We start from the raw sequence: 22386 nt of genomic DNA on the forward strand, positions 1-22386 counted from the left end.
GATGTGTTTTCTGGGTTGATGACAAAAGCTAATAGCATTATACGGTTTTTTTCACATGCCAGGATGCATTTTTGCCTCAGTCTCCATGGTATTGAATTTGATAGAGGCTGTTATTAGATGGTGAGATATTTATTTTTCCCAGGGAATGTAAAATATTTTCCATTGATGATGTATGGAATCTGAGGACATAATACATACCGGGTGAGTAGCTATGAAGATACATGGGGGGCATAGAGTTGGCATGGAGTGGCATAGGGAAATCTGATGAGTCATGGAGGATACATAAGGGCATAGAGATGGCATTGGTGATCTGGGGGGGCATGGGGGTGGTTGGAAGATGTGGGCAATGATGGTAAGGGGTAGGGTTTAAGGAGCCTTTAAACAATATTAGGAGCCATGATGCTGATGCCAAGAGCTGAGGCTGTCCTTCTCAGCAATCCATCTCCACACTTGCACTCCTCCCACATTGATTCACGGCACCTTCTGTACTGTATGACTATAATTTCTGAACTAATATATTTGGGAAGGACTGTGTCTCTTTGTGTATTAATTACCTGATAATTAGAAGCACAGCCTAATTTCTCAGCGCTCCCTTCTATATAAGGCAAGGCAGGAGGTCATCAAGCATGAAAATCAGATCTTTTGTATGGAAGCCGAATGCCCACCTGGGGTGCACACTGTGCTGCTAACTGCTTATGATGCGCTGCATGGCGCTCCCATTGGGAAGGTGGTGGCATAGTGGTATTGTCACTGGACTGATATCCTAGAGACCCAGGGTAATGCTCTGGGGATCCGGTTTTGAATCCCACCACGGCAGATTGTGAAATTGGAGTTCAATAAAAAATCTAGATTTGAAAGTCTTGTTGATGGCCATGAAACCATTGCCGATTGCCATAAAAATCCATCTGGTTCACTAATATCCTTTGGGGAGGGGAATCTTCTGTCCTCACCTGGTCTGGCCTGCATGTGACTCCAGACCCACAGCAATGTTGTTGGCTCTTAGAAAATGCCCTCTGAACAAGGGTAATTAGGGATGGGCAATAAATGCTGGCCTAGTGATGCCCACATCCCATGAACGAATTAAAAAATATATTGAGAAGGTCATTTGTGGACGATCCACTATATATACCGGAAGCATCTGAAATGGTGCTATCGTGATGTTCAATGGGCTGACATGACACCAAGTTTAAACCGTGCAAGTCCTTTGGGTAAATTCACTTGTCACTCACCAAAGATCAAGCGCTCAGTTGCAAGAGGAGCCCAGCACTAGTGTTACTTAAAAGGCCAGGCACCCAAATTGAAGATAAAGTAATTTTGAACAATCTTGCATTGCAGTGACATTAGAAATACTCTAAGAATGTTTTTGGAGGGCTGCAACCAGGCCAGGGTTAAAGGATGGTTAATTTGCCAGCTTCCCAGATGGCAAGGTCACAGACAAGTTCTGCTGCAGGTGACTCAGATGAGGACCTCAATGGGGCAGCATACTGAGAATGCTGGTTGACATGCACATGGATATGCTTGGTGCATTGGCTGGCACTGCCAATATCTGAGCTGGTGTCTGCCAGTGTCAAATCAAGTGATGGGGGCTCTTCATCAGTGCTGGGTTGTTGCTCTATCTCCTTTTCCTAGTGTTACTCTGGTCAGGTAGGTAGCAGTTCTTGGGGGTCTGAAATCAGAAAATCAGAAAGGGGAGGTTGGGGGGACTGGGGTGGAAGTAAAAAGGCCATGGTGACATCATCAGCAACTTAATCATCATATCAACTAATAGGTTGAGGATGAGCTGGAAGTTGAGAGAAGGGGCATAAGTAACATACCGTCAACATACTCAGCAATGCCTGATGCCACAGGCTGTGGGCAGCTAGCCCATGATGTGCTGTCTCCTCTGTAGCTCTGGAAATGCAGGGGTCCTTGTTTGCCTGCCAGTTCTGCTCTGCTCCCCTCTGTTATTTGCCACATTATCTGGTAACATGGAGGGAATAATGTCAGTGATTGTGCAGTGTTTGAGAGATGTGCCTGACATGGTCAAATAACTAGAGGTGTTTGAAGACAGCAAGAAGGAGGTGTGTGGTTGAAAGCATTAGGTGGGTGAGGGGTATCTTGATGTTAGGTCCTTAGCGCTAGGCACTGCTGATGGGTGAGCGAAGAGGCTGCAGTGTATTTAGCAGCATGAGAGGCTGATGAAACCGGAGCGAAGGATATGTCATGTGAAGATGCATTCACTGACCTTGAACACCAGGAATATGTCTTTAGTTTTCTTATGTCACAGCTTCCAGGACCTCAAGGCCACATGCCAGAAACTGACCTGCTCTTCCAATCCCCCCTGAGGGTGATCCTTCAGAACCTCCTGCCCTCACCACTCAGCCCTTCCATTACATGGAACCAGTCATTCCTCCTTTCCACCTTCGTCAGTAAGGCCTCCAGTGCCACATTTGTGCCCTTTTTCTGTCCTGCTGTTCCATTTTTCTTGTTTACAATTGCAGCAATCAATATTCAGCAGCCTCCTGTAATTCAGCACAGCTTCTCGTGAGAAGGACAGATTGCCTTTGAGAATAGAATGCTGTAGCTATTAGCACCAGCTGCTGCAGCCACTGCTGAGTGTTGAAGCAGCCAGCAGAAAGGGAGACATACAGCCCAATGCTTCAGTCAGGTAAATGAGATAGCAGCACCAAATTTGTGTGCTACCTCCACACCAATGGATATGGCAGGTCACTAATCACAACCCCTCATTCATAAGAAAACATGCAGACCAATCTTAACTCACATTTTCAGTACTGATTGACTTGCTTTGCATTTCTAGAATTTCCATTTCATCTTTTTTTTCTAATTTATATCTATAATATAATTCAACTCATTTTAGTTCATTATTTATTCTACTTTATTTAATTTGGTGATTCAATAAAATTTCATGTTGCAGTTCCATTTGACCTTAGGGCTAGAGTATGCCATGGGTTTGTTGACCAGGATATTGGAATTGGGCCTACTTGTCACCATTTAATGCTCTTTATTATGCATCAGCTGAGGTTCCCAAATCATGTGATGCCCTTTCACAATGTATCTGTGAGGAGAAGACTGAAAATAGTTATAAAGTAAACGTACTTCTCCTGAGGTCAAGTTTGTATCAATAAGGTTATTGTTCCAAAGACGAGCACTATGAGTGAAACTAATCCCACAATCTCAGATCTTTGTCAGGTTTAGCAAATATTTTTTACCATGATGGAAAGTCAGGCTTGATGAATTAAAACATAATGAGATATACCTGTACTCCTTTAACATTGAAGATAATGATAAAAAAATCATGAAAACTTCTCAATAGCCCAAGAAATGAACAGATGGGCAACATATAAAAATGAAAGCCCTTCTGACCCAATCAGGTAGTGAATGCATTATTGTCAGTAGCTTATTCTTCATGTTGTACTTTTCAATCCAGGGCAAAGAGCTATTCCAGACAGAAGAAGAACGAATGAATGAACATTACCGACGTGAACAAGAGCGCCAGGAATTGATGCATCAGAAAAAGATAGCGATGGAAACCAACAAGATTGTGAAAGAGCAACAAGAGAAAGAGAGGCTGTGAGTTGTCACTTTTCAAGTTACTGTTTTACTTTCTACAGTGCAATGAAACAAAATTTATGCAATGCCCTTTTCAACCTGGCCTCAGTCAGGCATCATCTTCCAGTTGTATTTCTTTGCTGAGAGAACTAATGAAAATGGCCAGATAAGAAAATGGCAACATTAATCTTAAAATGGATCACCTTTCCCTTGAGCTCTTTCATACAAGCAGTTCAGTTTCAGTTCAGTTGAGAAATTGTAGCTTCCTTGCCTGCTCTCAACTGAGCCAAGACAGATTATTTAAAGTTCCTGATTCCCTCTAGTTCTTTTTACCTGCAAACAGTTCAGTACACCAATTTTTGCTGTTCAAATAGGTAACTCTATTCTTTATTAATGGAGCTATCAGTAAACTCAAATCCACCACTATTATTTTGCAAGAAAAGTTTTTCAATGACTGAACTATAGCTTCGTTTATTTTTACTATTAGAAGAAAATAAATAAAGAATTTTTAAAAATTCAAAACTACCTCCACAACCTCAGGGTGCCCTAAATTACTTTACAGCCAATTAAGCACTTGTGAATAGTATTCATTATTGTAGGAAATGTAGCAGCCAATTTGTGCACAACAGGATGCTTAGGAGAGTACCATGATAATGACCAGATATTCTGTTATAGCGGTGTTAGTTAAGGGATAAATATTGGCCAGAGTACAAGGAGAAATTTATTCTTTTGCAAAATAGTGTCATGGTATCTTTTACATTCATCTGAGAGGGCAAACGGCATCTCAGTTTAACATTGGACAGCACCTCCAAAATTCCAGTGCAGCTCAGTCAGTGCAGCACTGAGGTGTTAACTTAGATTTTGTGCTATAATCTCTAGGTTGGAAGTTGATCCCACATCCTGCAGACTCAGATGTGTGAGTGCTACCACTGAATCATAACACTTCCATTGAATCCATTCAAAGGATTAAAAAAAATATTTTAACCATTTCAATCAATTCATCATCATGTTTAGCATGAGGCCAAACCATCAAGCAAACTGGGTTAAACCAAACTCCAGCTTGGATTAAGTTGCAATTAAGGCCTTCTAATGCTGCATGAGTAAACCTGTATTCAGGGATGCAACAATCACTAATTCATGAAACCTTTCGAATATTATTTCCTTATGTACCAATGATAACCGATGATAACCTCAACTGAAAATTGTGCCGTCTACTAATACTGCAGAACAAAACGTAAAATTCTTAATGATCAAAATTAGGACATATTTGTTTTTCTTTGATTGTACACACAGGACCTGGTAGATGTCTGCAGTAAGTTAAATCCATTAAAGAATGCTGTATGTAATTTAGTTACTTCATTATATGGAGCATATCATATAGCTTTTGAATTATTAGTATTATTATAATTCTGAATTCCTTAGCAAATTAGACAGATGGGTCATTTGGTGTGGCTTCTCACCTTTAAAAGGTCACGTCTATTTATACTTTTAGAATCACCATCTGCTTATGTGATAAAATTAAAGTGATGTCTTTTGAGAGTAAGTCTGTGTAGAATTAAGTGCTGGTGTCACATTCCTGACTTCATATTAATGCAGTTAGTCAAACCGTTAATGGGTTTCATTTTATTGCTCTTATTCTGTTTTACACTTACTAGATTCTGCAAACAATATTACACAATTTACAGCTTATATTAAGAACCAAGCCTGTTTGCCTGGCCTTCGTTTCATTTAAATTATAATGGTCCCTCTAGAGACAGCTTCACTGTAGCCTGATTGTGGATTGAAATCTTATTTGCAAAACCCATTTCACAGCAGCAAGGGATTAGCCAATGTTGGAGCCATCATTTATTAAAAGATTACATTTTAGCCAAATCACTAAATTTGTATGTGAATTAGAGTGTTCTAACCTATCCAGCTATAATCTTTACCCTGTTCAATACTTAGAAACTTTCTGCTGTTCACTTAAACACACAGCAACATTGCCTCAGTGCCTGTGTTTTAAAGAATGTCATTAGATAGGTAGCATGCTGCAACCCTTGCCCTGCTGAATGCATAGGACTTTCAAATGATTTACCATAATATTTATTGTCACACTGGTATTGCTTGCTATTGCTCCAACAGTCAGTGCCATTGCACAAGGATTCAAGATTAATTTTCCTCTAAACTGCAGAGCAATTAATCTCAACTGCATCACTGTAGAGATAAAGGTCGATGCCATTCATTCCTGTTGTGTTGAAAAGAAAATCGAATGGAGTATCATATCCTCGGTAGCTCTTGTGACAGGCAGTTCATAGTATCTTTCAAATTGTATACCCCTGAGAAGGTAAGAGGAGAAAAAAGTAAAGGGAAAAAGGAGGAAAGATTTAGAGTTTGTATCATGAAAATAAATACACTGGGAAAGTCTGATTAAATTAATTGGGAAGCTGAGACATGAATGCAACATTTTTTAAAATCTTGCATTTGAATCTAAAAGAAAATAGTGTTGTATTTCTAAAACAATGTTTGATATTTTTAGAAGGAAGTTAGAGATTTCACAGAAAACCACTGAAGAACAAGAGAGATATCGCAAGGAAATTGAACAGTAAGCATTTTGTTTAAGTACTGGTCCCTTTCCCCTGGTAATGATTTGCAGTAAAATTGTTTTGATGATGTTTTAATTTGTGACCTTCCTGGGCAAAGCCTTGGCTCATATAAAAGATTCCATGGTACTATTTAAAGAAGAGCAGGGACTTCTTTAATGTACTGCCCAATATTCTTTTCTTAGCTAACACAATCAAAAACAGTATTATGGGATCTTGTCCTTTGTTTAATACATAATGTTTTTCTTTTCAAAAAGTGCTAATATTCTGGAGTTACCAGCCTTTGCTCTTGGGGGTCACATTAATTTACAAAAATTGGTACATACACGTTTAAGAAGCTAAGAAAAATATCTGTGAATTATTATTGACATATTGAGCTTCTGAGTGAAAATTAAACGACATATCAAGAAGATAGCCATTACATAAAAATACTGCTATGTACTTGCTCAGGTCACACCAGACTGCATTGATTAGAATTTCCAAGCCACCGAAGCAGAAAAATAGCTTTTAACTGCATTTTGTTTACATAAATTACTCCCCTGCCCCCCAATCTTGAGCAGATGAAGTCTTTGGACTAGAGATCATTTTATTTATTTGCATATTTTGACCTAGTAGCATGAGCTGAATAGATTAAATTTTACTGGCAGGAAAGGCACTTTCCTTGCTTCATTAATTCTGCGCTGATCACTGTCAAATAATCACAATCAGCATATGGTTTATAACAATGGATACAAAATGGTAATCTGAATTTGAATTTTTACCCAAAAATGCAGATCACATAAGGTTAACCTTTGACTTTGACAGCAGTGTAAAACTGGCTGATTCATATACATCCATCTAGATCAATGGAAAGGAATTCAGATGAAGAGTGCGATGCATTCCCACAAGGGCTCGGGAGATGGGGTGGGGGTGCACAAGGTGCAAAACTCCAGTGCCCATGCCTGAGGTGGGTCCAGGCCCAAACAAATAATTTTCCATGCGCTGCCAGAACAAAGCAATCATTGGCTGAGTAGCCTGTCAATTGGAATGGCCTATGCACCAGATTGGCTGCTTTGGATACTGCTAGAACAACAAAAATCATTGGCCAAGTAGAATGCGTCAGACTCCCCAGTCCCTCCTTCCTTGCTTGCTTCATGAGGGGGGAGTTCTGTTTGTTGGGTGTTAGTGGCAGATGATACAGTGGGCACATCCTTCAGATCTGGAGTGCAAGGTAAACAGAATAAAATTCCTCCTCTGCATTAAATTAATGGCCTTGCCCCCATGTCCTGCCTCACATTTTCCTGACATAATGTTCCAGCTCCTCTATCCCTGGTACGACATGTCAAGTGTCTGCAAATCCACAGTCCACAGCCAAACTTCTTGCTCAATGGCAAAGCTTCCTGACCTGCTTCCTTTCAATGCCCAAGCTTCCTGACCTCCTGCTTAACAGTGGCCCTTCTGGCTCCTTCCCGCTTGATGCTTCTCTCCCAACCCCTTGCTGCAAGTGAGCACTTGGGAAGGGATGTGGTTTGTTAAGCAGGAGGAGGTTGGGAAGGGCCACTGTCGAGTGGGAGCAGGTTGGGAAGGACTGCTGTCAAGCAGGAGGAGGTCGGGAAAGTCTGCCATCAAGTGGGAGGAGGGTGGGAAGCTAGTAATTGAGCATTGGGAACGGTTAGGGCTTCAGTTATGGAATCCCTCCAGGTGATCAATCCTATCAGGGTGTTTATATGTTTGTATGCAGGAGACCACAATGGGACACAGATGATCTTTAGCAAACTTGATATAAATTGCCTTGGATCATTTAGAGGAAAACCTTGCTGCAAATATTGCAGAGGTTACGTTTGAATCAACATGCAAAAATATTTCCATTTATGACAAAAAAATTGCATTTGAGACAAAAATCAGTGATGCAATCTTCACAATATACTTATTGTAAATTAAGGTCATATATTGTTTCTGTGAGAGCGCCTTGTGGCAACGAGAGTTTGTGGGTAAGGGGGCGCACAAACAGAAGAAGCGCCAGAGTTCATGATTTCTCTCCCTGGCCCTGATTCCCATTATTGTAAATGTCATTTAAGGATTGTTGGTTAGACCACTGACCTGGACACCAGGGCAAATCACACTTGTCAAAAAAGCTGCCCCTTTGATTACCGGTTTTTGCTTGTTGTCCTACAGTTGGCATTAAAGCCCTGATTTGCACATACAAGGCCTCCGACATGTTTAAGGCAGGCGCCCTACACACTTTGTAGTCATTGGCTTCCTATTTGGTGGCCGACATGCTTCCAGGGGACACTGGATCTGAGAGATTGTGACCTGAAATTTGTCACCACAAAAGGGACAAAATGAGGTTGAATTTCACCTCCTGTGGAATCAGGTGAAACAGTGTACAGGGTAAGTAAAGGAGAAGAAAGAATTAAGAAATAAAGTCAACAAAGACTTGAAAAATAAATAATTGAAATACACCAGGAAACACCAGAAATTAATTTGGCAGAAGTGACCACCGCATAGACCTTGTGGGGATGAAGCCCTGTCTTCACACTAAGGATCCCATCCATCATGTTGTATGGCACTGACATCATGATAAATGAGACAGACCTAGCAGATCAAAATTGGGCATCCAAGAGGTGCAGCAGGCCTTCGGCAGCAACAAAATTATATTTAGCTACAGTTTGTAACCTCATGGCGTGGCATTTCCCTCACTCTGCCATTACCATCAAGGCAAGGCTTCAACTCTGGTTCAATGAGGAGTGCCCAGTGCAGGAGAGCTTGCCAGGAGCAACACCAGGCATACCTAAAAATGAGATGTCAACTTGGTGAAGCTACAACACAGGACTACATCCATGCTAAACAGCAGAAGAACATGAGATTGAGCTAAGCAATCCCACACCAAACAGTTCTGTCAAAGCTCTGCAGTCTTGCCACATCTAGTCATGAAATATGGTTACAAGTAAACAACTAACTGAAGGAGAAGGGTCCTCAAACATCCCCACCCATAATGATGGAGGAGGGAAACTCACATGTACAGAAGACAAGTAACTACAGATTGAGCCTGGAAAGTGATAATGGAAAATAAGGGAATGATGGAAACGTTGAACAGATATTTTGTGTCTGTCTTCACTGTAGAAGATACTTGAAAATCAAAAGGTGAAATGGAGGGAGGAACTTAAAGCAATTACCATCACTGGCAAAAATGTACTGGGAAAAATTTTAAACCTAAAGGCTGACAAGTTCCCCAGGACCTGATGGCCTGCATCCTAGGGTCTTAAAATAAGTGCCTTCAGAGGTATTGATTATAATCTTCCAAAATTCCTTAGATTCAGTGGATTGGAAAATAGCAAATGTAACTCATTTATTTAAGAAAGGGAGACAGAAACAGGTAACTATAAACCAGTTAGCCTAACATTTGTCATAGGGTAATTGCTAGAATCAATTATTAAGAAGGTTATAGCAGGATACTTAGAAAATCAGAATGGGATCAGGAGGAGTCAATATGGTATCGTGGAAGGGAAATCATGTTTAACAAATTTATTAGCCTTCTTTGGGAAGGTAACAAACAAGGTGGATAAGAGGGAATTTTTAGATGTGGTGTACTTGGATTTCCAAAAGGCATTTGATAAAGTGCCAAATCAAAAGCTACCCCACAAAATAAGAGCTTATAATTTAGGGGGTAACATATTAGCATGGATAAAGGGCTGGTTAGCTTACAGGAAATATCCTGCTCACTGACATTCAGTTTGGGTTCTGTCAGGCCCACTCAACTCCTGACCCCATTACAGCCTTGGTCCAAGCATAAACAAAAGAGCTGAACTCGAGAGCTGAAGTGAGAAAGGCAGCATTTGATGTGTGTGGCATCAAGGAACCCTAGTAAAACTGAAGTTGATGGGAATCAAGGGGAAAACTCTCCTCTGGTTGGAGTAATCCTAGCACAAAGGAAGATGACTGTGTTTAGTGGAGGTCAATAATCTGAGTCCAAGGACATCGCTGCAGGAGTTCCTCAGGGTAGTGTCCTAGGCCCAACCATCTTCAGCTGTTTCATAATGACTTTCCCTCCATCATTAGGGCAGAAATGGGGATACTTGTAGATGATTGCACAATGTTCAGCACCATTCACGACTCCTCGGATACTAAAGCAGTTCTTGTCCGTATTCAGCAAGACCTGGACAATATTCTGGCTTGTACTGATAATTGGCAAGTAAAATTCACGCCACACAAGTGCCAGGCAATGCCCACCTCTAACAAGAGAGAACCTAACCATCTCTCCTTGACATTCGATGGCATTACCACCGCTGAATCCCCCACTATCAACATCCTGGGGGTTACTATTGACCAGAAACTGAACTGGACTAGCCATGTAAAACTGTGACTACAAGAGCAGGTCAGGGGCGGGGAATTCGGCAGAGAGTAACTCACCTCCTGACTCCCCAAAGCCTGTCCACCATCTACAAGACACAAGTCAAGGGTGTGATGGAATACTCTCCTGAATGAGTACAGCTCCAACAACTCTCAAAAAACTCGACACCACCCAGGACAAAACAGCTCACTTTATTGGCACCCCACCACTTCCATCATCCATTCCTTCCACCACTGACACGCAGTGACAGCAGTGTGTACTATCGACAAGATGCACTGCAGCAACTCAACCAAGGCAACTTTGACAGCACATTCAAGACCTGTGATCTTTACTACCTAGAAGGACAAGGGCAGCAGAAGCATGGGAACACCATCACGTGAAAGTTCCCCTCCAAGAGAGCTGAACTCCAGAGATGAGGTAAGAGCAACTACCCTTAACATCAAGGCCGTTTTTGACCGAATGTGGTATCAAGGAGCCCTAGCAAAACTGGAGTCAATGGGAATTGGGGGCAAAACTCTCCACTGGATGGGGCCATACCTAGCACAAAGAAAGGTGGTTGTGGTTGTTGGAGGTCCGTCATCTCAGCTCCAGGACATCACTGCAGGAGTTCCTCAGGGTAGTGTCCTAGGCCCAACCATCTTCAGCTGCTTCATCAATGACCTTCCCTCCGTCATAAGGTCAGAAGTGGGGATTTTTGCTGATGACAATGTTCACCATTCACAGCTCCTCAGATACTGAAGCAGTCCATGTCCAGATGCAGAAAGACTTGGGACAACATCCAGGCTTGAGGAGACAAGTGACAATAATATTCGCGCCACACAGTGTCAGGCAACGATCATCTCTAACAAGGGAGAATTCAACCATCACCGCTTGATGTTCAATGGCATTATCATCACTGAATCCCCCACAATCAACATCCTGGGGAGCTGCCATTGACCAGAAACTGAACTGGATTAGCCATATAAATACTTTGGTTACAAGAGCAGGTCAAAGGTTCGGAATACTGCAGCGAGTAGCTCACCCCCTGACTCCCCAAAGCCTGTCTACAATCTACAAGGCACAAATCAGGAGTGTGATAGAATACTCTCTGGATGATTTGGATGAGTGCAGCTCCAATAACACTCAAGAAGCTTGCTACCATCCAGGACAAAGCAGCCCACTTGTTTGGCACCCCATCCACAAACATTTACCTCTTCCACCACCGGCGCATAGTAGCAGCAGTGTGTACCATCTACATGATGCACTGTAGGAACTCAAAAATGTTTTTTAGATAGCACCTTCAAAACCCATGACCACTACCATCTAGAAGGACAAGGACAGCTGATACAAGGGAACACCTGTAAGTTCCCCTCCAAGTCACTCACCATCCTGACCTGGAAACATATCGCTGTTCCTTCACTGTCACTGGGTCAAAATCCTGGAACTCCCTTCCTAACAGCACTGCGGGTGTTCCATGGACTGCTGTGATTCAAGAAGGCAGTACACAACCACCTTCTCCAGGGTAATTAGGGATGGGCCTAGCCAGTGATGCCCACATCCTATGAACTAATTTAAAAAAGGAGAGACCAGGGATAAATGGGTCTTTTTTGGGTTGGCAAGCTGTAACTAGTGGAGTGCCACAGGGATCTGTGCTGGGGTTCAGCTGTTTACAATCTATGTCATTGACTTGTCTGAAGGGACCAAATGTATGTTGCTAAAATTGCCAATGACACCAGGATAGGTAGGAAATTAAGTTGTCAAGAGGAGGTTAAAAAGTTTACAAAGGGATATGGATAGGTTAAGCAAGTGGTCAAAAATTTGGCAGATGGAGTATAATGTGAACAAATGTGCACTTTGGCAGGATGAGTAGAAAAGCAGTATATTGTTCAGATGGTGAGAGATTTCAGAACTCGGTGGTCCAGAAGGATCCGGGCATCCTGGTACATGAATCACAAAAAGTTAGTATGTAGGTACAGCAAGTGATTAGGAAGGCAAATGGAATGTTGGCATTATTGCAAGGGGATTGGAATATTAAAGTAGGGAAGTTTTATTGCAGATATACAGGGCATTGGTGTGACTACATCTGGAGTACTATGTACAGTTTTGTTCTCCTTATTTGAAAAATATACGATTGCATTAGAAGCAGCTCACAGAAGATTCACATGACTCATTCCTGGGATGAATATCTTGTCTTATGAAGGAAGGTTAAACAGGTTGTGCCTAGACCCATCCAAGTTTAGAAGAATGAGAGGTAATCTTATTGAAACATATGAGATCCTGAGGGGACTTGATGGGTGGGTGCCAGGAGAATGTTTCCTCTTGTGGGAGAGACTAGAACTATGGACACAGTTTAAGAATAAGAGATCTCCCTTTTAAGACTGAGATGAGATTTTTTTTTCTCTCGGATGGTCATTTGTCTGTGGAATTCTCTTCCCCAGAGATTAGTGGGGGGTTGGGTCATTGAATTCATTCAAAGCTGAGTTGGATAGATTTTTGATAGACAAAGGAATCAAATGTCATGTTGGGGCAAACAGGATAGTGGAGTTGAGACCACAATCAGATTAGCCATGATCTTATTGACTGGTGGTGCAGGCTCAAAGGGCCAAATGGACTAATACTGCTCCTAAGTCCTATGTCCCTATACTTTGGAAGCATATGGCCCTGTTTTAACTCTGTGCAGGTAGATGGTTTTTGAATGAGTCACATGTTTCAGACTTTCAGTTTCCTTAATAGAGTTCTATCTTACTTGCATGATTATTGGCGGATCCCGCATGGTTCAATATGCTATTGATCCAGGAAGAACTTAGGTTCAGTTCCTAGTTGGTGCTGTTAGCTCAGGGCAGGCATGGTGCGAGTCTCCCATTTAACCTCATTGCCCTGCATTGGGGGATGGGTAGTGGGTAATAGTAAAATTTACTGCTCATATATTACAATTGCACGGACCCCTTGTAGCAGTTGTGCATGATGTTCAGAATGACTACTACATTTGAAATCTCCCTTTGTGGGCTCGCACATTGAGCATGGTGCTCTGAGCAGTGTCCAAAATCAACCAATATCTGGAGCATGGATCTCAATATGAGTTAGTGCCATCAGGAGGTGTAGAAGAAGACAAGAGAAAAAAATAATTAAAAAGAAATACCTGGATTTCATTTTTAATGTCTAAGCATGATTGACACTTGGGGACTGGCAAAATCCCATTCCTCAGGCATGCATTAATTTACATGACTGTAAATATACAGGGTGAACAAGGCAAAATCAATGTGCTAGGTGCCATTAATTGCTGTTGTTTAAATATATAATTTTCATATTTTTATGCCAATCCTTTTTTCCTGCTGAGCAGTGACTAATGAGTAAAAACAAATTGCAGTTGACCAATCCGTTCATTTATTAACCAGTTATACAACAAATCAACAAATGCCATTACTCGCCGTCTTGAAAATCTCTACCTTAAAGTGTATTGCTAAGGAAATAGAACTCTTGTTTCACTTACACTGTTGTGTTGTCAGCCATTGAAAGAAAGGGTCATACACAATGTGTCTCACTTGTATGATTGAGAAACTGTTTCAATTATCAACTGTTTCAATTCTTTATGTTCAGGGTGTTTGTGGACTTATTCTTGCTTAATTGAAAGTGAAGGTTGTAATAATCATTGTTTTTTTAACAGGATAGAAGCAGAAGAGCAGAAATTTAAAAAGGATTGGGATGAAGACTGGGGACCTCGAGAACAGCCCAAAAGTCCAAAATCAGTTGGTGCTCCTGTTTCCCCACCTCCACCAGCGAAAAGTAAAAGTAAGATACTTTAAAGTAATATTTTCATTCTTTACTTAAAGGGCCCTATTCATTTTTTGTCAGCTACAAAGGGAGTATTTCAAGCATGACAGCAAGGAATCGGGATGAGAGCAGCTCTTATTATTCTTGTGGGAAATGGAGAAGCAGCATCTATGTCATAGTATGAATGTAAGTGCATTCATGAAGCTCCAGACTGAGTCACATGAGTGCTTCAACTGCCTATTAAACTAGTACCAGGAAGATGTCAGTGAAAACTAGGTTTATGTATACTATGATTTAAATTCCCATATGGCTTAGTTTACGCCGAGCAGAGAGAGTTAAAATTCTGCCTCAAATCTGGTAAAAGACACTTGGACACATTGCTGTGAAATCCACCAACCATCCAGTTGTGCCTATGCCCACCTGAGTTTAGAGGAACTTAGAGCTTATCTTATTGAAACATATAAGATTTTGAGGGAGCTTGATTGGGTGGATGCCAGGAGAATGTTTTGCGTCTGAGTTTTATTGAGTAACATGTTGATTTCCAGAAGAGCAATAGCCTTTATTTTTTTTTTAATTCTTATAATCCCACTGAAATGTTTTGTCACTTCTTAACAATTAATATACACATACATACACACAGCTATCTGCTTCTGAACCCCAACTTCCTGTGTAAAAAAACGTAAGGTTCCTTTATTCCTTATTCCACACCAGAGAGCAATACATCTGGGACTTGGCACACCCTACTGGCAGGTTTTTTATATAACACTTCTTTTTAACTAAAATGTCCTTTTATAAAAAATCATAAACATTAAACACAAACATTACATCTCCTCCCCCTTTAGCCAGGAACAAATCGGTTAGGCGGTTTGCAGATTCACTTTGGTCCAGAGAGGAGTGTTGACTTAGGTACCTCAGTTTGTTTGCTTAGAAATGGAAGGTTCTGCTGTTCCACTTGTTTCTGTTTAGAGTCAACAGTTGCAGCTACAGGTGCTACAGTTTGTCAGTTGAATCAAGTTGGGTTTCACCAACTGAAGCAAATGTTTCCCAGGAATCTTCCACTGTGACCGGAGATCCTGGGAAATTTGGTTCCTTGGATTTGGCTTCTCTAATTTCGTCAGTGTGTCTCTTCCAGATTCCACAGGAAGATTCAACATCATAGGTCAGTGGTCCTCGACGCTTGATGATTCTTTGGAATCCCACAGTAATTCCAAACCCAACAGACTGACCCAGATTAAACTCATGAGCTTGTTTTACTTGTGTCTTATGACCTTTTCTGATCATGTTGCCTTGAACCAATCTTTCCTTTCAAATCCGGACAAAGCAAATCCATTCTGGTCTTAGTCGTCTTCCAAACATCAGCTCAGCAGGAGATATGCCTGTTGTTGAATGTGGAGTGTTCCGATACATCATCAAAAAGTTCTTCAGCTTCAACTTCCGATCTGTTTGCATCCTCCCCTTCAATATGGCTGTTTTGAATGTCTGGACAAAACGCTCTGCTTCACCATTTAACATGGGTGGTAAGATGAAATAAGGATCTGCTTGATCCCATTGTTTTTCAGGAATGTTTGAAATTCACATGATGTGAACTGTGTGCCATCATCAGACACAATCTGCTCTGGCAATCCAAGAGCAGTAAACATATTCTGGAGAGCATCAACAGTCTTTCCTGAAATAGTTGACTTCATGAGAACAACATGAGGCTGCTTTGTGCGGGCATCCACCACAATCAGGAACATATATCCAAGAAGTGGTCTGGAAAAGCTACAGTTACAGCTACAGGTGCTACAGTCTCTGCATGAAGTCTCTGCCATGGGTGGTCAAGCCAAGCCCACAGATGTAATGGGGCAGGTGCAGGAGAAGACTTCATTCCTTGGCATGGAAGGCAATCACTGACCATGCCTTCGATGTCTTTATCCAGGCGGGCCACTATATATGTATACGAGCTAATGCTTTCATTTTGACAACTCCCATGTGACTGAGGTGAAGTTCTTCTAACACTCGTGTTTGGAATTTTGGAGGAATAACAATTCTGATTCCCCATATCAAATGAATGTCTTGCAGAGTCAGCTCAAATATACAAATGTAGTCAGGTTTAAGCTCAGTAGTCACTTCTTGAGGTACACACCAACCCTTCTATGTGCACAGGTAAACTTTGGAGAGCACACCATCCCTCTGTTTCAAGTCGAATTTGATCCGCTTTAACAGATAACATGTCTATCTGCTTCACATTGAAAGCACTGACTTCACTGTAGGTTGTGGAGCTGTGGTGTAACAGAAGTCTGGAAAGTGCGTCTGCATTTCCATAATAGTAGAGCGAAATGTAATTTCATACTGGTAAGCAGATAAGATCAGTGCCCACCTTTGTAGGCGTTTAGTGGCAAGTGTCGGGTTTGTGACTTCGGGCTAAGCAACCAGGTCAAAGGCTTGTGGTCTGTAATTAAAGTGAATTTATGCCCATACAAATATTGGTGGAACTTCTTGACTCCATAGATTAGTCCAAGAGCTTCCTTCTCAATTTGGGCATAATTTTGTTCTGCCTTGGACAATGTGCGTGAGGCATATGCAATGGGCTTTTCACTGCCATCAGGAAATGTGTGGGAGATGACAGCTCCAACACCATATCCAGATGCATCACAAGCCAGGCTGACGGGCAACTTTTCATTGAAATGTGCCAGGACTTTAGCAGAAGTGAACTCTAGCTTGAGTCCCTTGAAACTTTCCTAACAGGCTTGTGACTAATCCCATTTTTCATTCTTCTTCAGCAGATTATTCAGTGGTGCTGCCTTGGTAGCCAAACTGGAAATGAACTTGCCATAGTGATTAACAAATCCCAAAAATGAACGAAACTCCTTAATATTTTTGGGCTGTGGCACATTCACCACTTTCTGGGTGAGGTTGAGATGCCAGTTTTGTTGATCACATGTCCCAGGTACTCCACTGAGGGCTTCAGGAACGAGCATTTGGATTTCTTACAACGGATGCCATATTTTTCCAGTTTACGCAGGACCCTGCCTTGCTTCTCTGAATGGGTTGGGAGGTTTTTCCCAGTGTTGAGCATGTCGTCTTGGAAGTAGATTGCACTAGGAAGGTCCTGCAGTATTTTGTCCATGGCCTCCTGGAATAAGGCTGGCGATGACACGTTTCCGAATGGTAGTCGTTTGTACTGATATAGACCTGTGTGTGTGCTGATGGTTGTATACTTCCTGGAATCTTCACTTAGCTGTATTTGCAAAAATGCCTGTGATAGGTCAAACTTTGTGAATAATTCACCTCCATTCAGAAAATAGGTCCTCAATTTTCAGTAGCAGGTACTCATGCACTTCCAGGTAAGGATTAATGGTGATTTTATAGTCACCACATATTCTGATAGACCCATCATCCTTCACTACTGGGACTATTGGAACTGCCCACTCTGCGTAATCAACTTTCTCAGTTATCTGAAAGTTTTCAAATCATCCTAGTTCCTGCTTGATTTTCTATTGCTTTGAGTAGGGAACTGAATGTGGTTTGAAGAACCTTGGAGAAGTTCCGGTCTTCACGGCAAGTTTGGCTTCAATGTCTTTAATAACCTTCTTTGAAGACATCAGTATGCTTAACAAGGATTATAACATGGGGTTGCAATGCACTTTATTTATTTTAGTTCAGTCCAGCCGGATTTCTTTTAGCCAGTTCACAATGATAAGTGGCAACCTTGTTATTTGATCTCTATATTTAGCTTGAACAGACATTTTTCCAAGTATATTCACAGGCTCACCAGTCTGCCTAAGCTGGAGGAGGATTTTCTCCAATGGGCATTTCTTGAAAATTTTCGCCCATGTCTTCTCTGAAGCAATAAACACAGATGCTCCAGTGTCAACCTCCATTTCAACCATTTTACCATTTAAGGCAATGCCAACTTTTAGTCCTTCATCTAGCTTCAGATCAGACTGAATGCAATACATCTGCTCTTCTGCATTGTTAGCTTCACTTTCTGTTGTGCTTGGACTTGCATTACTTTTGTATTTTGTTTCCAAGTAATGTGCCTTTTTAAACTGCCTGTTTATTTTCAAGCTCAACTTTTCTGTGTGCTCCTTGTGACGCACAGGTGTTTTCTTGGTGGTACTGCTTTACAGTGATCAGCCTTTGAACTACATGCACGCTGCATGTGTCCTTTTTTTTCCACAGTAGGGACAATCAGCGGTTTTTCCACTTACAGGCTTCTGCGTTATGCCCTATTCCATTACAGTGGTAACATGTTTGAAAGTGAGCATACCCTGACTTTGCTATTTTAACTTCGGCATTGTTAGAATGCGCTTTCAAATCTCCAGCTTGTTTCTCTGCTATTTCTATGCTTTGCACAATCTCAAATGCTCTCTTCAGTGCCAACTCTTGCTCCACTAACAATCTACACTGAATTCTTTCATTTCTTAGTCCGCAAACCAAGCGATCACACAACGCTTCTTCCAGGTAACCTTTAAAGTCACAATGTTTGGCTAATTTTCTCCACTCAGCCAGGGACTGGGAAACTGACTCACTCTCATGCTGTTCTCTTCAGTGAAACTTGAGTCTCTTGACAATAATTGCTGGCCTGGGATCGAAGTGTTTTTTCAAAATGTACACAAGCTCTTTAAAGCTTTTATCTGCTGGCTTGTCAGGAGCAATGAAGTTTCTCAGTAAAGTGAATTTTTTTATTCTGATGATTGTAAGAAACACTGAGGCCTGCTTTTCCTCTTCAATCTCATTCGCAATGAAAAACTGTTCCATTTGTTCAACATAAACTACAAAGTCCATAATAGCTGGATCAAAAGCCTCTAAAGCCCCTAATAATGATGATCCCACCCTCATTGCCATTTGAAGTGTTTTGTCACTTCTTAACAATTAAGAACATAACACACACACGCACACACAGCTATCTGCTTCTGAACCCCCAACTTGCTGTGTAAAAAAAACAGAAGGTTCCTTTATTCCTTATTCTACACCAGAGGGTAATACATCTGGGACTTAGCACATCCTACTGGTTTTTTATATAACACTTTTTAATTAAAATGTCCTTTTACAAAAAATCATAAATGTTAAGTAAAAACACCACACCCACAATTTTATCTATCCTTCAAAGTTAAACAATGCATGATCAATATAACCCAACTTGTATATGAAGTTACTTTGTGGCTGTAATAATTGTAGCTTTAAGGAGTGCCGTGACTGTAGTTTTAAGACTTATTGTCAGCATACTATACAACACAATGTGAACGAATCAGCTTTAAGCGCGGAGAACCTTAGAGTGGGAGTTCTTCTTCTAGCTGTGGAGCTTGATGAAAGCATGTAACTGCTGCCAGTAAATAAAGCTCAATGTTTCTAATGAGAAACCTGTCTGGAAAATCAAGTCCATAACAAACTGGTAATGAGGATAAATTGGATCCAGCATTGTCCCTTGCCCAGAGGCTGTGAGTATCTTGATTAAACAGAAGAAAAGGAAGATTTACTCACCAGATATGCCACATTTTGGCAGGATTGACCCCTTCGAACCATCCATGGAGGATTGATGCCAATATGTAGAACACCTCGGGTTCTATTTCCAGGCAAACGAAATAACGGGGGAGGCAAAGAGGAGAGCAATTCTCCTAAGTGTTTGCAGGAGTAAAATCTATAGTTTAATCTGAAGCTTGATGGCCCCGAACACCCCCGATTCGAAGAACTTCAGTGAATTGGTAGACCTTGTTGAGAGACACTTTTAAACAGCAAGGCAGATAAGAAACTAGACAAATCGTGATCCAGTCCTGACTAGAGTGAGAGACCAAGTGTTGAAAGAATGGTCCCAGGAACCAGTCCCTGTTGAATTGAAGCCATCCTTCATGCAAAGGAATGAATTGAGCAGTCAAGATGGTATCCTGTTATGCGGTGCGTGAGTACTTGTTCTTTCATAAGGAAGGGAACCCCTCTTAGCAGAGTTGCATAGCGCACATTTGGGAACCTCGAGAACGAAGTGATAGCGTGAAGTTACATTTGGTGGCCGGGCATGGACAGTGATTTTGAGAAGGTGGTTAAATACTGTATACAATACCAACAACTACAGAAGTTACCTGTGGTGGCCCCACTACACCCATGGGAATGGCCTGGCAGGCCCTGGGTGAGACTGCACATGGATTACGTCGGTCCTTTTCCAGGCAGTATGTTCCTACTAATAATTGACACACATTCCATATGATTAGACGTTTACGAGGTTAAGTTGCCAATATCAGGTGCAACTAAAGAAAAGTTATGCCAAAGCTTTTCTATACATGGATTGCCAAAAGTAATCGTCTCAGACAATGGTACTGCATTTACTAGTACTGAATTTCAAAGATTCGTGAGCCTAAATGGTATCAAACACGTAAAGATGGCACCATTTCATCCATCATCTAATGGATTAGCTGAGAGAGCAGTACAGACTCTTATAGCTGGGATGAAAAAATTATCAGTAGGATCATTGAAGGCTAAACTTTCCCATTTCCTGTTTCACTATAGAACAAACCCCCTCACTACTACAGGTTCAACACCTTCAGAATTACTTACGAAGCAACGCCTTCGAACGAGATTAAGCCTGGTACTTCCCAATTTGGAGGGGAAAATGAAGAAAAGTCAATGGAATCAAAAAGCAACTCATAATTTGTATAGTTGTGTGTGAGAATTTACTGTTGGTGAAGCAGTATACGTCCGAAACTTCAGTGGTGGATCACGTTGGTTTCCTGGTGTAATAGTTTCTGTGACCGGACCCTTGTCATACTACGTAGAACTGGAGGGCCGGACCACCCACAAACACGTGCACCATTTGAGAAGAAGGGAGATACCCCAACAAAATGATATTCCACCTGAAACAACTGCAGAACCCGTGGTCCCTGTTGAAATTGTTCAACCAAGGATAAACATGCAGATTTCTCCGCTGGAGTAGATAACACTGAGCTGCCTGCGCCTAAAGAGGTACCTGATATTGCTGCGGTTCCAGATAATGTGGATCGTGTAAGAGATTCGAAAGTTGTGGAGCTACAACGTTCCACCCAGATCAGGAAACCACCTGAGAGACTGAACTTATAATTCCATGACCCGAGTATACGTTTGTAATGTCATGAAGGTAGATGGTCTTGTAAATACAAACTGTACAAAAAATTTAAAGGGGTAGGAATGTAGTCATTGTAGCTTTAAGGAATGTAGTGACTGTAGCTTTAAGACTTATTGTGTTGTATAGTATCACGTGACAGTGTGAATGAACTATCTCTAAGCACGGGGAACCTCAGAGTGGGAGTCCTTCTTCTAGTTGTGGAGTTTGATGGAAGCATGTAACTGCTGCAGCAGCCTGTAAAAAAAGTTTAATGTTTCTAATGAGAAACCTGTCTGGAAAATCAAGTCCATAACAGTGACCTTTTTAGTCAAAACCAGAATCTTCACAAAACCTGCTGCATAGCACAGTGATGTAATTTAATGATACTCAAACCCTGGTTTTAGACCACACTCAAAGGAGGAAAATAATCGTGTAAGGGAGGCCTGAGGGACCAGTGGAGCATACCTGCTCCTTTCAGCCCTACAAAAGAAAGATAAATATTTATCTTTTTTGACCTCTTCATGGACTGTTCCTCATCCCTCCTGGAGTGACTTAGGAGGAAAGGCCCAACTTTCGCATTCAGGCCTGAGTTAAACTTGTAGCCAGGTCTTGATAATATAACCCATGTGTGTAGAAGGACCCCACAGGCTTTTGGTTGGTGTCCTTATCTCCTACTAAGGCGAGCATGTTAAAAGTTCAGTTAAGATTCCCATTTCTTCGTTTCGTATCTTCAGCACAATCTTTTCCCTTTGGGGAATAGTGGGGAAGTGCTGGAAGGATTAGCAGGCTGATTATAAACCTTTTTGAATCTTGGCATGAATGCTTCTTCCATGGACAACTAATCCTGTGGTGGGACTGAAACCCAGAGCTTCAGGCTTAGAGGCGGGGGCGCACTATCTTAGTGAGTCACAATACATCCTAGGTTCCCACTGCTAAATTGGTATTCCTTGCATACATTTTACCTCTGAAAAATATGCACAACACATTCTACCTCTATGCATCGTTCTGATTATCCTGTTTCCTTGGACCAATGCTATAAGTTAAAACAAAAACAGAAAATGCTGGAAAAACTCAGCAGGCCTAACAGCATCTGTGGAGATAAAAACAGAGTTAACGTTTTGAGT

The 22386-nt window shown here is 41.5% G+C and overlaps 1 protein-coding gene across 2 annotated transcripts in view; it reads left to right on the top strand.

Annotated features, from left to right (window-relative positions):
• ush1c (Usher syndrome 1C) overlaps positions 1-22386 on the top strand; it is a 279860-nt gene that overhangs the window by 116593 nt on the left and 140881 nt on the right. For both annotated transcript variants that reach the window (XM_078549127.1, XM_078549128.1), the window contains exons 12-14: positions 3428-3570; positions 6065-6130; positions 14102-14226. In XM_078549127.1, the coding sequence (XP_078405253.1) occupies positions 3428-3570; positions 6065-6130; positions 14102-14226 (334 nt within the window). The remainder of the gene's footprint in view (positions 1-3427; positions 3571-6064; positions 6131-14101; positions 14227-22386) is intronic.

Source organism: Cetorhinus maximus, chromosome 9 (genome assembly GCF_964194155.1).
Source record: "Cetorhinus maximus chromosome 9, sCetMax3.hap1.1, whole genome shotgun sequence".
Taxonomy (NCBI): Eukaryota; Metazoa; Chordata; class Chondrichthyes; order Lamniformes; family Cetorhinidae; genus Cetorhinus; species Cetorhinus maximus.